This window comes from Panthera tigris, chromosome B2 (assembly GCF_018350195.1).
Source record: "Panthera tigris isolate Pti1 chromosome B2, P.tigris_Pti1_mat1.1, whole genome shotgun sequence".
Taxonomy (NCBI): domain Eukaryota; kingdom Metazoa; phylum Chordata; class Mammalia; order Carnivora; family Felidae; genus Panthera; species Panthera tigris.
This window is the reverse complement of record NC_056664.1, coordinates 68,142,194-68,158,974: the sequence shown is the minus strand read 5'-3', so window position 1 is coordinate 68,158,974 and position 16,781 is coordinate 68,142,194. Positions and strand designations below refer to the sequence as shown.

Here is a 16,781-nt window from a genome sequence, read left to right as displayed (position 1 = left end):
GCACTGTGCTCCTGTTCTCCCAGTCACAGGAGGATTCTGCACCTCCTCCTTTGTGCTTAAACTTCCAAGAGGCCAGAAAAATGACATCAAAGCAGTCACAGAAAAACCCTGCTCCTCAAAAAGTCTAAAGAAAAGCTACTGGTCCCTGTTTCATCCTTAACTTTTTAATCACTATAAACTACAATGCCTCAGGGAAATTATTTTTTTTCTTTAGTTCAAGTTTTTATTTAAACTACAATTAGTTAGTATATGATGTGATATTAGTTTCAGGAGTAGAATTTAGTGATTCATCACTTACATATAACACCCAGTACTCATCACAACAAGTATTCTCCTTAATACCCATCATCCATTTAACCCATCCCCCACCCACCTCCCCTCCAGCAAATTTCGATTTGTTCCCTATGATTAAGAGTTTGTTGGGGCACCTGGGTGGCTCAGTCAGTTAAGCATCTGACTTCTGCTCTTATGGTTCCTGGGTTCGAGCCCCACATTGGGCTCTGTGCTGATAGCTCAAAGCCTGGAGCCTGCTTCAGACTCTATGTCTCCCTCTCTCTCTGCCCCTCCCCAGCTAGCACTCTGTTGCACTTTCTCTCTCTCTCTCAAAAATAAGTGAAACATTAAAAAAAATTTTTTTAAAGAGTTTGTTTTATGGTTTCCTTCTCTCTCTTTTTTTCCATATGTTCACCTGTTTCATTTCTTAAATTCCACATATGAACGAAATCATATGGTATTTGTCCTTCTCTGGCTTAATTTCACTTAGCATAATACACTCTAGCTCCATCCACATCATTGCAAATGGCAAGATCTCATTCTTTTTTATGACTGAGTAATATTCCAGTATATATCTCTTAACTAGATTATTTGTTTTTTGGGTGTTGAGTTTGCTAAGTTCTTTATAGATTTTGGATACTAACCCTTTTTCAGATATAACATTTGCAGATATATTCTCCCATCCTGTCAGTTGCCTTTTAGTTTTGCTGGTTGTTTCCTTCTTTTTATCTTGATGAGGTCCCAATAGTTCATTTTTGCTTTTAGTTCCCTTGCCTCTGGAGACATGTCTAGTAAGAAGTTGCTATGGCCAAAGTCAAAGAGGTTGCTGCCTATTTTCTTCTCTAGGATTTTGGTGGTTTCCTGTCTCACATTTAGGTCTTTCATCAATTTTGAGTTTATCTTTGTGTATGGTGTAAGCAAATGGTCCAGATTCATTTTTCTGCATGTTGCTGTCTAGTTTTCCTGACACCATTTGCTGAAGAGACAGTCATTCCATTGGATATTCTTTCCTGCTTTTTCAATGAGTACAATAGACTTTGTAACAATATTTGTTCTTATAATCCATGCAAGTCTTTCCATTTCTTTGTGTCATCTTCAATTTCTTTCATAAGTGTTTTCTAGTTTTCAGAGTACAAATTTATTACCTCTTGGGTTAGTTTATTCCTAGATATCTTATGGTTTGGGGTACAGTTATAAATGGGATTGATTCCTTTATTTATCTTTCTGCTGCTTCATTATTGGTGTATAGAAATTCAACTGATTTCTGTACATTGATTTTGTATCCTGTGACTTTACTGAATTTGTGTATCAGTTCTAGCAATTTTTTGGTAGAGTCTTTTGGATTTTCTACATGTCCTCTGCAAATAGTGAAAGTTTTACTTCTTCCTTGCCAATTGGGATGCCTTTTATTTATTTTTATTATCTGGTTGCTGAGGCTAGGACTTCCAGTACTATGTTAAATAACAGTGATGAGAGTCAACATCCCTGCCTTGTTCCTGACCAAGGAGGAAAAGCTGTCAGTTTTTCCCTATTGAGGATTATACTAACTGTGGTCCTTTCATGTATGGCCTTTATGATGTTAATATATGTTCCCTCTATCCGTACTTTATTGAGGGTTTTTATCAAGAATAGATGCTGTATTTTGCCAAATGCTTTTTCTGTATCTATTGAGAGGATCATATGTATTTATTAATGTGGTGTATCACACTGATTGATTTGCAAATATTGAACCACCCTTGTAACCAAGGAATAAATCCCACTTGATTGTGGTGAATGTTTCTTTTAATGTACTGTTGAATTTGATTTGCTAATATTTTATTGACAATTTTTGCATCTGTGTTCATTGGGGATAGTGGCCTGTAGATCTTTTTTTAGTGGGGTCTTTGTCTGGTTTTGGAATTAAGGTAATGCTGACCTTGCAGAATGAGTTGGGAAGTTTTCCTTCCATTTCTGTTTTTTGGAACAGTTTGAAAAGAATTAACTCTTCTTTAAATGTTTGGTAGAATTCTCCTGGGAAGCTCTCTAGCCCTGGACTTCTGTTTGTTGGGAGATTTTTGATTACTGACTCCATTTCTTTGCTGGTTATTGGTCTTTTCAAGTTTTCTATTTCTTCCTGTTTCAGTTTTAGTAGTTCATATGTTTCTAGGAATTTGTCCATTTCTTCCAGATTGCCCAATTTGTTGGCATATAATTTTTTTATAATATTCTCTTATAGCTTTTTATATTTTTGTGGTGTTGACTGTGATCTCTCCTCTCCGGGAAATAATTCCTTAAACAGCTTCAGGTATTTGTGCTTCGGGTAGAAAGTTCTCTCAGAGCCTTTGTGAAAAATGGATTTTAATGGGGATGGGGGTCTTGTGTGTCCCTGAAGTAGGAGAAAGGGCAGCAGAGAAAGGAGCAGAGCTAGGAAGATACAGGCACCAAAAACAAACCTTAAACTGGACTGAAATAAAAGGAAGACTTAATCTGAGACCAAAAGCAACATGCCCACAGACATGTCAGACTAGTAAATAGAAGGATTATCATATTATGTTCTTCCAGATGTTCCACACACAGATATTATCAGTGAAAGTCTCCAACACTAAGACCCGAAAGGCAGCGCTAGTTGATTTTATATACATGGAAATCCTCTATCTCTGGCAATTAAATGTGTTTTGAACTAAATTAGCAGGTGCATTGGGTAGAGATGGAAGGTCAGTGTAACGCCTCCAAAAGAAAGTGTGGAGTAAACAGATGAGAAGGGTAGCAAGGACAACTGGTTTGCTTGGACTGGACACACAACTCTTAAGGTTTGGGTAAGTCTCAAAATATTCAAGTGTTGTTTCCTTTTTGCGTGATATGTAGACTCTTGAGTAGAGGTGAAGATCAAAAGACTGCATGATGGCTGGTATTGGGAGAGGCATTACAACCCTCCAATCCTTGCCTGACAGGAGAGAGAGATAACATTCACAAACGTGGGTTCTCCTGGTGAGGCTATTGGCTTGCTCTCCAGGTGTGCTGACCCCTGTCACTTCCCCAGATGTGGAAAACTCAATGACACATTTGGGTTGGTGGGGACAGCACCCACTCCTGGCTTTGTGGGTTCTGGTGAGGTTGCTGCTGGTAGATGATCTGAGCTTGTTTTGGTCAGGAATTCTCTTTGCCTGTTAAAACAGAAAGTTAAGAAAACTCCAGACATATAAAAATGGGGAGTGAAGGGAAATAAAGCATAGGAGTAAGAGTTTCCAAACTGGTCTTCTCTCACTGTGTTCCTTCCCCCCAGTCCCTTCTCTCAGCAGGCAGGCAGTTTCTTTAGAAAGTCAGATGATGTCAGCTTCTGCCCTAAAGCTTCCAATTGCTTCCCATTCCTACTGAAGTAAAATCAACATACTATAATTGCTTATGAAAGATGTCATCTAACTATTTTTCCTTCACTTAATCCTGTAAAATAATTTTTAAATGATGCACCTCTTTACATGGGTTTCAGTTAACATCCAAAGGTTTTCATTGTAAGTTTAAATAATTGGATAAGTATACTATCGAAAGTAACTTTTGATGAGTTGTAAGTATCGATACTGAAAATAAAACAAAAACTAGAGAATTTTTATGCATCCAGTAGAATCTACCATAGCCACTCAATTGTTACCATCAAATACTCAACAAGTACATGCCTTCATGTACTCTTCTTAACGGTAGGAAATGCAACGTGGATCCTTTTTCTCCACACACCTACATTTCTACTCCACTCCCCACTTCAGTCTTATCTTAATGTAGTTTATTTTATGCTTGAAAGTCTGTCATTGGCTACTCTAACATACTTCTCAGTAACAAAAATATGTATATAAATTTAAGTTACAGATTTTATTTTTTCCTATTACTGTAGGCTTTATGTTTCCAAAGAAATTTCTTTTGGATTCAATTGCATTTATAATTACTCTTAATATATAATTGATTAAAACAGATACAAACTTTTAAGGCCTTTTTTAAAATTTATTTATTTGAGAGAAAGAGAGAGAGAGAGAGAGAGAGAGAGAGACCATGATCAGGGAAGGGGAAAAGAGAGCGGGAGAGAGAGAGAATCCCAAGCAGGCTCCATGCCATCAGCACAGAGCCTGATGCAGGGCTTGATCTCACAAACCACGGAATCATGACCTGAGCCAAAACCAAGAGTTGGACACTTAACTGACTGAGCCACCCAGGTGCCCCCAAATAGATACAAATTTAACAAAAAAATTTAAGTAAATTTATATTGGCAGATATAAGATCCGATATAGGTTTTTGTGAGTACTGATGTTTATAAATACAAAATTAGGGGAATGTTTATAAATACAAAGACTTGGGGAAGAGGCCAGTTTAAATGAAGGGCCTATAGCTAAAGCTTCATTAGCTTCAGCCTCTGTTTAGATGGAGTTACTTTGGTGTTGTTCCTCTATTAGTTCGTGTACCATTACTTATTATTCATATTATGTTTTGCTAAAATGAGACAGGATTTAGGATCAATTTTATCTCTATTCTTTTCCTTAGTTTCACTTAAATGCAGAGAAAACTTGTTACGTAAAATAAGTAGATAGAAATAGATGGAGTTTTGTTACAGTAATATCTTTATTCTTTAAGTTCCTTTAGCATTATATGCTAACAATCACATCATGATCTGTCATTTTTAATGGCTTGTCAGCTGTCAACTCCATTAGGACTTGTAATGTGTTGAAAGCAAAGAATCAGAAACCACCCTGTTGTAAAAACATGTTCAGCTCAGTTCACTTGCTTTCTTAACCTCAACACTATTATTTCATGTCGTCCCTTTGTGTGATGACCGAGAGGCACTGTGCCACAGTAAGTTAGGGATGGATGAATGGGGGAGGATGCTGACCCAAGGGAAAAGGAAAGGTGTATCCTTAGGCAGACTGGCTTTAGGAGAGCATGATAGGAAAAAATGAGACCTAGAAATTGATTCTATTTAAATTGTTTGTGTGTCTGTTTACCCCTTGGAAAGTCTTTAAATATAGCCAGGTACCTTTGCCCCAGTTTGGAAGTTACTGGTCCACAAAGCCCTATGCCATCCCTGCTCCCTTCATCACATCTTTCTGTCTTCATCTTCCTTTACTCTCATCCTTGCTCTGGCCACACTGACCTCTTTGCTGTTCTTTCAATGCTCAGAGCATTCTCTAGCCTTGAGGTCTTCTCCAAACTGCTCAGAAGTCACCTTTATAGTGAGGCCTTCCTCAGCTGTCCTATTTTAAACTACAACCTACATACGTACTCTATTCCCTATCTTCCTTCTTTTATTTTTCTCCATAACATATATAGGGGCTCAATAAATATTTTTTAAATGACTTGATTTCTATGGCCTATAAATTAGCATATCCACATAAGCCATGAAAGAATATTCCATGTTCTAAGATTATGCTTGGGCTGGGAAACAAGGATCATTTTAGGATGTGGCCATTTTCTACTCCTAATGAATGGTACTGCATTGCAGTGTGTCAGGAAGCAGTGTGGGAAGCATATCGGATCTTTCTGGACCGCATCCCTGACCCAGGGGAATACCAGAACTGGGTCAGCATCTGCCAGCAGGAGACCTTCTGCCTCTTTGACATTGGAAAAAATTTCAGCAACTCCCAGGAGCACCTGGATCTTCTTCAGCAGGTGAGCCTAAACGCTGTACATTTAGAACACGGCCTGGATAGCTCCCAGTCCTCCAGCCCCCGCCCCTTTTGAATTGGCTTCCTGCATAAAGGTTAGTTGAAGAAATGCTTAGAGATACCTGATAAGGCCAACAAGAATTTTATTCTTGCACAATAACATTATACAGCCTGGTTGAAGTGAAGTTAAAGGGAAAAGGGAATGAAAATAGACTTTAGCTCTTCAGTTGACATTTTTCTCCTGGTAAAATTACTTTTTATCTTTCTGCAGAGAATAAAACAGAGACACTTCCCTGAGAGGTAAGTACCCAAAATAGAATGCTGCATGCTCTTGACTTTTGAAAGATCATATAATGGAGACTGAGCTATGATATTATGTCAGCCACTGAGGTCTGTGTAGGTTATTTTGACAGAAAATTATGCATATATTGCGCTAAAGGTAAATGAGTATCTAAAGGGGAAATGGATAGGCCCTAAAGATTGAGACAGGTGTTGGCACTATGTTTGCAGATAAAACGGATTCACTACTATGTGCTAAGTATCTAAAGTGTGTTTTCACTTAGGGGATATAGAGCAATTAAAATAGTTTGATTCTGGGGTGCCTGGGTGGCTCAGTCGGTTAAGCGTCCAGCTTCGGCCCAGGTCATGATCTCACAGTTCGTGAGTTCGAGCCCCACATGGGGCTCTGTGCTGACAGATTGGAGCCTGGAGCCTGCTTCGGATTCTGTGTCTGCATCTCTCTCTCTCTGCCCCTCCCCTACTTGTGCTCCTTCTCTCTCTCTCCCTCTCTCTCTCTCTCAAAAATAAATAAATAAACATTTTAAAAAATAGTTTGATTTTTAAATTTATTATAAACTATTAATTACATCAGGGAAATACTAACACAATCAGAGAACAACCGGAATTTTGAAGTCTTATTTGGTATTCTGTAAAGCGTTAGTATTTCTCAAACTAAATTACTGAAGCACTCACTAAGCTATACTCTCAACAAGAACTGAATATCAAATAAGAAAATCAAAATTTTTTAAAAGGCAAGGAAAAGTACATTAGTAAAATGATTAAAGAAAAGAGACAAACTCTAAACACAAATCACATACATTTTATAACATTTAGAAATCTAAATCTGAAGATAATACTAAGAGAGACACAAATTTTGCTGTATAAATTACTGACAATTCTTTATAATGCTTTTCACATTTGTTCCTTCATTTCTATTCCCTTTGCCAACAACCTCTTCCAGGACCTTACTAATTTACACTGTGAAAAATGTCAAATCTGATCTCCCTAATGGATTTCCCTGCCTCTAACCTCTTCCCCTCTTTAACTTGCATAACGGCTGCTGGATTAATAAGTCTGAAAAATTCCTTTTCTTACACTGAGGCCTGTTCAATGACTTTCAAAAGATTCCCACATCTTCCTCTTACCCTTCTGAATATCCTCTGCCCACCAATCCCCCTCATGCTCTGTGTACAGAAAGCTGAGTGGAGAGGCTGGAATCACTTGCCTTGACTCCTCGGTGGGAATAGTCGGTGGGGAGCAGGAGATCAGAGGGTGAGGACAGAATGAGGTGAGTAAATTTATCACCTCCCCTCAACCACCAACCTGCAAAGTTTTCAAGGGCTATTAGCCTCCTTCAACTTCATCTCAGCTCCTGTCAGGCAGCCTTTCCACAGAGCCTTCTCTGTCTCTATCGTGGTAACCGCTCCATCTTCTCACCCCTCCTGGGCTAGGGGTGTTTTGAGCATCCCACTGTTAACCAGCCCTGGTATGGCACTTGGCCTTATGATTACTCTTATGCTCTTCCCACAACTTAGCAAGTAATCCTTTTTTTTTTTTTTTTTAATTTCTTTAATGTTTATTTTTGAGAGAGACAGACAGAGCATGAGCCAGGGAGGGGCAGAGAGAGAGGGAGACACAGAATCCGAAGCAGGCTCCAGGCTCTGAGCTGTCAGCACAGAGCCCAACACGGGGCTCAAACCCTGGAGTAACGAGATCATGACCTGAGCCAGAGTCGGACGCTTAACCAACTGAGAGCCACCTAGGCAGCCTGCAAGTAATCCTTTTTTAAATTTTGTTCAAATTACCCCACAATGAGTGAGCCATCTGTTTCCTGCCAGGACCTTCACGGAAACAGAGTCCAAACTAATCAATTGAGGCATTTCAACCCCTGACCTTTCCAACTTTGCCTCCATTACCCATGATCCCACTGCTGCTACCATGCCCTTCCTCACTGCATACAGACCACACCCTACTCATGCTGGATTCTGGACCCTAGCCTTTCCCTCTTGCCCGGAAGATCCTGCCTTTTCCATATTACCTATCCAAATCCTACTCTCCTTTCAAGCTCTTAGTGGATTCCTCCATGGACCCCATGATGTCTTAACAGCCTATTTGAGCCTGCAGCAATATCTCCCTGCTTTGAATTTTGCACTGTTTTTGGCACTTACATTTTTTTAATGTTTATTTATTTTTGAGAGAGAAAGATACAGAGTACAAGCAGGGGAGGGGCAGAGAGAGAGGGAGATGCAGAATCTGAAGCAGACTCCAGGCTCTTAACTGTCAGCAGAGCCCGACGCAGGACTCAAACCCGTGGAACCATGAGATCATGACCTGAGCCGAAGTCAGATGCTTAACCAACTGAGCACCCAGGCACCCCTTGGCACCTACATTTTTATTTAACACTTCCTTGCTTTACTCTATTTTCCTGTACGAGTTTGAACTCCTCAAGGGCAGGGACTGTTTTATGTCTCTCCACCCACCACCACAGACCTGAGCAAAGTCCTCATGTGTTTTGTTAATTGATATGTCTACTGAGCCATTCTTTAGAAATTTTAAAAACTTGATACCAGAAGGAATAATGTGATTGAAGAAAATCTTAGTACTAGAGTATTAACTTTGTTCACAAGACACAGAGATATTCACTCTTCTTATTTAAATATAGGATGATACTGGAGCACCTGGGTGGCTCAGTTAGTTGAGCATCTGACTCTTGGTTTCAGCTCAGATCATAATCTCACAATTTATGGGATTGAGCCCTGCATTGGGCCCTGTACTGACAGCACGGAGCCTGCTTGGGATTCTCTCTCCTCTCTCTTCCCCTCCCCCCACTCTCTCCCTCAAAATAAATAAACATTAAAATTTTTTTAAATAAATAAATATAGTATGATACTTACTCCTCCAATTTTCAAAAAAAGAAAAAGAAAATAAAGCAGAGGTCATCCACCCATAAGAAAAAATACAACAGAATGTACCAAGAGTTGATAGAAAAACATTAAAAATTATAGGAAACAGCTACCCAAGACAGAAAGAGAAAGAAACAGAATCATCCCATCCACTCCTGCATCTACCAACATTGCTAGAGAGAATTGCTAAGGAGCAAGAGACAAACATTGTACATTAGCTACGATTACCAAGTTGTTAAGAGAGGAGGCAAGCAAGCTGTTTCTTATTTTCAACCTTTCCAGGAAGACAAACCAGAAAATTTTCTCATCTGAGTAGCCCATAAATCTGCCAGCTTCAAATTACTTTAAAATAAAAGCCAGTGGAAGAATCCAATGTCCCAGCTTCCCAAATTATAGCTTTTGAGTGATGGTCTAGATTGCCATTGTTGTGGCAGAATCATACCCAGTGGCAGAGGATAAGGAAATAACATCTGACACAGGGTCCTGTGCAAAGTGGGCTGTTGACTTGTAACTAATGCAATAGCCAGCACTTTAATAACTATTCTTGGTTATTTTCTTTTTAACAGCAAGGTAAAACAAGGATACCAAAGTTATAATAGTAGGAAAGATCTTTCTATAAACGAGACCTATAAAGTGGAAAAAAAGGAAAATTGTCTAAATCACAAATGCTCTAATGTTTGATATGAGATCTTTATAAATATGATATCCATACAAACTATTTCTGAAGCACATAGCACAATACCAGCAGAAAAGAACAAGAATACCTCATTCCTAAACAGTCTGAATTTATAGTTAGCCTGTGTGCGCCAATATAGTCCTCCATGTTTACATCTATTCTGACTGGTCAGAGCCATGCCAGGCCAACAGATGGTACTTTGTATACCATCCCTATTAGCACTTTGGCCGAATTGAGTATATTAGAAATATGTAGATGGTCTCATTATCTACAGCCAATCTAGATGTCTCTATAACAGCATAGCACCCATCCATTCCCTTTGGTCTTGCCATCAGCATGAGCCACAGAAAATTGAATCAAATATATTGGTCAACTATGACTACATTGTACTAACATAGACACGAGCTATTAAAACCTAATAGCTAATAGTAACAAATCTTTCAGTGAGCTTAAAAAGATATCACTACTGCTATTCCTTTCTACATAGAGTTTGCTAGAATGAGCCAACATCATATGCAGACAGCTTTATAACCATGCCCTTGGACTTGCCCTTAGATATTTTCCAGATGGCCACCGCATAGCCTGCAAAGCTACCCATAACTCTTGCAGGCAATGGGTGTGTCCAGAATAGGATTTAATGTATCTGGACTATCCAGAAATCTCTCTCTTTCCTATTGCTGTAACCACAAGACTTACTCTAGTAGATAAACTTAAGCATTCCCTGGATTTGCAGGTTTGAGGATCTGAGATTTTAGCAAGAATATTCAGTCACACATAGATCATGTCATGCAATTATCTTTGATGTTAAGGACACAGTATAAGCACAATGAGACTATAAAACATCAAGCCCAAAGACCAGTTTTGCCCACAATGAAAGTGCTCCCCAGAACCACATGAAAAGTGCTTATGGGAAAGCCCTGGAGCCAAACATAACCATTTTCAGGGGTTGTTTGAATTTGTCTTCAATGGAAATATATTTGAAGATTACTTCTATATTGAAAAAATAGGCAAACCCAGTTTTACAGGGTTTTCCTCTAATTTTAAGTCTATTGAGTATAGGAAAAGTAAATAAATTTCCCCTATTGTCATCAAGCTCCTTTTCACCATCTCTTTTCTCTTTCCTATTGTGCTAATAGAAAAGATGAAATCTCTACAGAGAAGACATTAGGAGCACCTGGTGAAACCCCTGTGTTTTCTCCAGGTAAGCTTAGACCTCCTCATTCACCTGTTCCTGATTATCATGAAAGAGAGGGAAGGGAAAAAATTATCATGGAAGTATATTAGTTAAAAAGCAATCCTTAATTGAAGTTGACAAAATTTATAATATACTTTCTTAAAAATAACTGATATTTCTAAATGTATAAAATAATTTAGGTTCATTGTATAAATCTTGGAAAATTTAGAAAAGAATAAAGGTAAAGTGAAATCACCCATTATCTTACAACTTGGAGACAATCATCGCCAATATTTTCAAACAAATAAATTCAAGATAAGCATCCTTTATATAGTCACAAAAAGAAAAATTAACCAGATCTCATTGGCAAACCATTTAACTGAAACGTATCTAGAATAGCACCAAACTTGGGTCTAGATGAGAATGGAGAATTCAACGGACCAAAAGTATGAGTTGTATTTTTCTCAAGAACATATTTATGTAATCTTAAATGAGTTAAGAATGCAGCTCATATCTGTAAATTCCAGAATGACAGAAAGAGTATATGAAATTTTGACTTTGTTCTTATATAAACTTCTCCAATCTCATTCTGTGCCCATAATTTTTTTTAATTTCCACAGATGTCTCCAGTGTCTCACTTGGACCCTTCCCTCTCACTCTTGGTGACACATTCCTCAACGACACCATCATGCCTACAACAGTAAGAAGTTCTGAGAGTCAATCTAACTCTTCACATGCCTGTTTTTGTTTTATTGGTAAAACAAGAAAAGAGAATGGATGAACTGGCCATTCCATATTATTAGTGCTGCATTTTTATCACTCCAAGTAAGAGTCAGTGACTTTGTTCTATTCAGTATTCTCACTTCTTCTAGGGACTGAGGGGAAAAACCAGATTGAAACCTAGAATAAGTTGAGAGGAATTATAAAAAGCAACTTAGTTATAAACTCCAGGAGGGTAGGGGCCCTTTTCTCCCCAGTACCTAACAGAACTGCATATATAGCAAGTACTCCCCAAGCATTAGAATAAATGAATGGATAAACCTATCAGTCAGTCAATCAGCCAATCAGTCAAGCTCCTTCACCAAAGTGTACTCTCATGCTGACACTAAGGGTAGAAGTTTTGCTTCCAGGCATGGCCAGCATAAATGGGTCAGATAAATATCAAAATGATTGAAATCCTGCATGTTAAATGCAGAAAAGTAAATGGTATTCACAGGCAAAGAGAAGCACTGGCCACTGCTCTCTTTGTGTGAAAGGAATGCAGGAGGAGAGGATATGTTACAGAATTAATTGTTGGTTGTCAGAAAAGGGGGACATTTTTTAAAAAAAAAATTAGTGTTTTATTTATTTTTGAGACAGAGACAGAGACAGAGCACCAGTGGAGGAGGGGCAGAGAGAGAGAGACATAGAATCCAAAGCAGGCACCAGGCTCAGAGCTGTCAGCACAGAGCCTGACATGGGGCTCGAACCCACAAACTATGGGATCATTACCTGAGCCAGAGTCTGATGCTCAACCAAATGAGCCACCCAGGTGTCCCAGAAAAGGGGGACATTTTAATCACTTCAAAATCTTTGAGCCAGACACTTGATGTTGAAGCCAGGAAACACTGCCCTCTTTCCCCAGGAGTGTCAGCATCATGGCAGCACACTGTGGGCAGCAAGTTCAGCAGGGGGCAGTCCAGGGGTGACACATACTTCCCTGTGGTCTGAGAAACTTTGCTGGCCCTTACCTCCCTGTGAACCTCTCTGCAAGGTCAAAGCCCAGACAGTGAGGGCAAGAAGTTCAGTCTCACCAGCTCTACATGAAAATTCAGGGATGAGAACCCTGCTGGCCTGTAGGCCAGATGGCTGCAGATTTGCTGGAACTATTGCTCTAAACAAATAATTAAATTGTTCCATTTTTCTCCAAAATACTATTCCATGAACAGTGAAAAGTGCTGTTGAAAAAAATCATTGAGATTAAATATATTCACTATAAAATTTCAAAGACAACTCTAGTTCACTGTCTCTTTTCTCGTATTACTTATGTCTCATATTCTTCAAAATCTAATATATGTCCCCCTTTCTGCAGTAAATATCCCCTGAACATTTCATTTTATATTCATTAAATCCTCCTCTTACCTTTTTTACCACCCACATCTATCACTCATTCTTTGGCTCAGCAAACATTTTACTAAAATCCTCTGATGTGCCAGGCATTGGGGTATGTACCAAAGATTCTAAGATGAATAAGACATGGTTCCTGCCTTCAAGAAATATATAATGCAAATAAGTACAACAAAATAGTCTTAGTGTGTACTTGAAGATGGCAGATATATAGAATGGAGCAAAATGATAAGCCAGGACAGGTTGCAAAGGATGTGACTGCTAATCATGTATTTTCACAGAGAGTTTTGTGCATAAATGACCACATTATTTTTTTTTACTTTGGGAGAGTTAATAAACTATGAGAATCATACTGGATTCGAGGAGATTATATGTGGGGTGACAAGATTAGCATATAAAAAGACTAGGTGAGTATGACATACGTACTAAATGAGAAATTCAGATATTATTCACTGCTCCAAGAGATTAGAAAGAGGCAAAGGTTTCTACCCTAAATGATCAGAGGAAATATTATGTTAAATGAACCATAAGGTATTAGTAAGAAGTAAAAAAATGTGTGTATATGGTGTGTGTGTGTGTGTGTGTGTGTGTGTCCTTATGTTTTAGTACTGGAAGTGAGCATGGGGAGCAGTGAGGAAGGTCTCTCCGGTCAGGAGACTAGCACAAGTAATGTGGTATCTCATCAACAGTTAGCAAGCTATCTGGTAGTCAGGGCAAGGAGAAATGACACAGACTAAAATTGTTTAAGCAGCAACAATTCCATTTATGACTGCACCAAAAGTAATAAGATATCTAGGGATAAAGCTAACCAAAGAGGTGAAAGATCTGTACTCTGAAAATTAAAAAATGCTGATGAAAGACATTGAAGAAGACACAAAGACATGGAAAGACATTCCATGTTCATGGATTGGAAGAACAAATATTGTTAAAATGTTGATGCTACCCAAAGCAATTTACACATTTAATGCAATCCATATCAAAATACCACAAGCATTTTTCACAGAGCTAGAACAAACAATCCTAAAATTTGTATGGAACCACACAAGACCCCAAATAGCCAAAACAATCTTGGAAAAGAAAAGCAAAGCTGGAGGCATCACGATACTGGACTTCAAGTTATATTAGAAAACTGTAGTAATCAAAACAGTATGGTACTGGCACAAAAATAAACACATGGATCAATATAAAACCCAAAAATAAATGCACAACTATATGGTCAATTAATTCTGACAAAGCAGGAAAGAATATCCAGTAGGAAAAGGACAGTCTCTTTAACAAATGGTGTTGGGAAAACTGGACAACAATATGCAAAAAAAGAAACTGGACCACTTTCTTACACTATACACAAAAATAAATTCAAAATGGATTAAAGACCTAAATGTGAAACCTGAAACCATAAAAATCCTAGAAAAGAACACAGCTAGTAACCTCCTTGATATTCTGCATAGCAACCTTTTTCTAGATATGTCTCCTGGCACCAGGAAAACAAAAGCAGAAATAAACTACTGGGATTACATCAAAATAAAAAGCTTCTGCACAGAAAAGAAAACAATCAACAAAGCTAAAAGGTAACCTACAGAATGGGAGAAGATATTTGCAAATGACATAACTGATAAAGGGTTAGTATCCAAAATATGTAAAAAACTTACAAAACTTGACACCCAAAGAACAAATAATCCAATTAAAAATGAGAAGACATGAACAGACGTTTCTCCATAGAAGACATACAGATGGCCAACAGACATGTGAAAAGATGTTCATCATCACTTACTGTCAGGGAAATGCAAATCCAAACAACAATGAGATATCACCTCACACCTGTCAGAATGACTAAAATCAATAACACAAGAATCAACAGTATTGGTGAGGATGTGGAGAAAAATGAACACTCGTGCACTATTGGTGGGAATATAGACTGGTGCAGCCACTTTGGAGAACAGTACAGAGTTTCCTCAAGAAGTGAAAAATAGAACTACCATACAATCCAGTAATCACACTATTGGGTATTTACCCAAAGAATACAAAAACACTAATTCAAAGGGATACATGTACCCCTATATTTATAGCAGCATTATTTACAGTAGCCAAGATATGGAAGCAGCTCAAGTGTCCATCAGTTGATGAATGGATAACGATGTGGTTCAATGGCATATTACTCAGTCGTAAAAAAGAATGAATCCTGCCATTTGCAACAACATGGATAGAGCTAGAGAATATAATGCTAAGTGAAATAAGCCAGTCAGAGAAAGGCAAATACCATATGATTTCACACTGTGGAATTTAAGAAACAAAACAAACAAAGGGAAAAAAAGAGAGACAGAGAGAGGCAAATCAAGAAAAAGACTCTTAATTATAAAGAACAAACCAATGGTTACCAGAGGGAGGTGGGTGGGGGAATAGGTTAAATAGGTGATGGGGATTAACAAGTGCAATTGTTGTGATGAGCACAGGGTGATGTATGAATCACTATACTGTACACCTGAAACTATTATAACACTGTATGTTAACTAACTGGAATTAAAATAAAAACTAAAAAAAATTTAAGACATTGTACTTGGGCCCACTCAGTAGTTGAGTTAAAAAATAAATTTTAATGAAAAAATATATATAAAATAAATAAAATTGTTCAAGCAGATTGTTATCAGATTGTGGAAAGCCTTGAATGTCAGGAAAAAGAGTTTGAATTTTTATCTCATAGGTAATAAAGTATTACTGAGGGTGCTGGCTGAGAGGCGTGGAAAATTAATCCAGTAATCCAGTGGCTGAGGATAAATAAGAAGACTTCTCACTAATACATCTAAAGAATTTATTTAAATATCTCATGTGAACTTAAATATGCCTAGTGAAATGGTAAGCTTGTAGAGGATAATGCTATAGGCCATATTTTTCTTCTAACTTTCCACAGGTCCTAACACTGTCCTACACCCATACAGATGCTTATGTGTTATTTTGATGAATGAATCAACGAAATCTTTTCGTTAAACAAACGTCAGTAGTCTGGCATCCTCCATGTGCCCTATTAAAGTTAGAGGTGTGTGTCTGTCCACTGCCATGGAAGAGAGGGGCTTGTAATATGAAATGAGGAGAAACTACATTGGCTACCACCCACATGAGTTTTGTCCCTCATGGCATTTTCCATTGGTTGGTCTCCTCTTTCAACTTCCATAGCTGATGTCACTAATAAAAGACTAAGTGCATTACCAAAGAAATTCAATTTTCCACAGACATGTTTTTTACTCTTTTAAAAACCTTTCAGATTTCACAATCATCTAGGTACCCAATACTGAAAATCTGTCACACCCCAAGTTTGAAACTCAGCTCCAGGCTTGCTCTGTGCCCTGGGAGCCCATGTGAATTCAGAACAGTGAGAGACTCCTGCTTGTTCCCAGTCCAGAGGGCAAAAAGGATGACCCCTTGGCCAAATCCAGGTCCTCAGAAGAGTATTTCTATTTTTAGCCACATGCTACCAAAGGTGGCCCAAATATGCCATTCCTTCTGAGAGATATTTCAAATCCTCTCTTGACCTGACAGTGTTCACTAACTAGCTTTAATATGAAGTTTGGGCACAAATGGTCTCATTAAACCAGTCTAGACTCTTCTCTAAAGAAGATTGTATTAAATAATACCTCAGCATCACATAGGTTATATTGTATAATCCAGTCTTCATCAAAGAGCATTCATAGTTACACAAGAGTGTGGCACAATCTCAGTGATGCTCCAACAGTATATATGAATTATGTGTGTGTGTG

The 16,781-nt window shown here is 38.2% G+C and overlaps 1 protein-coding gene across 2 annotated transcripts in view; it reads left to right on the top strand.

Annotated features, from left to right (window-relative positions):
* The window catches only part of IMPG1 (interphotoreceptor matrix proteoglycan 1), a 130,138-nt gene that overhangs the window by 28,296 nt on the left and 85,061 nt on the right, over positions 1-16,781 (top strand). For both annotated transcript variants that reach the window (XM_007090132.2, XM_007090131.2), the window contains 4 exons: positions 5,732-5,898; positions 6,166-6,194; positions 10,889-10,953; positions 11,547-11,626. In XM_007090132.2, coding sequence (XP_007090194.1) covers positions 5,732-5,898; positions 6,166-6,194; positions 10,889-10,953; positions 11,547-11,626 — 341 coding nt within the window. The remainder of the gene's footprint in view (positions 1-5,731; positions 5,899-6,165; positions 6,195-10,888; positions 10,954-11,546; positions 11,627-16,781) is intronic.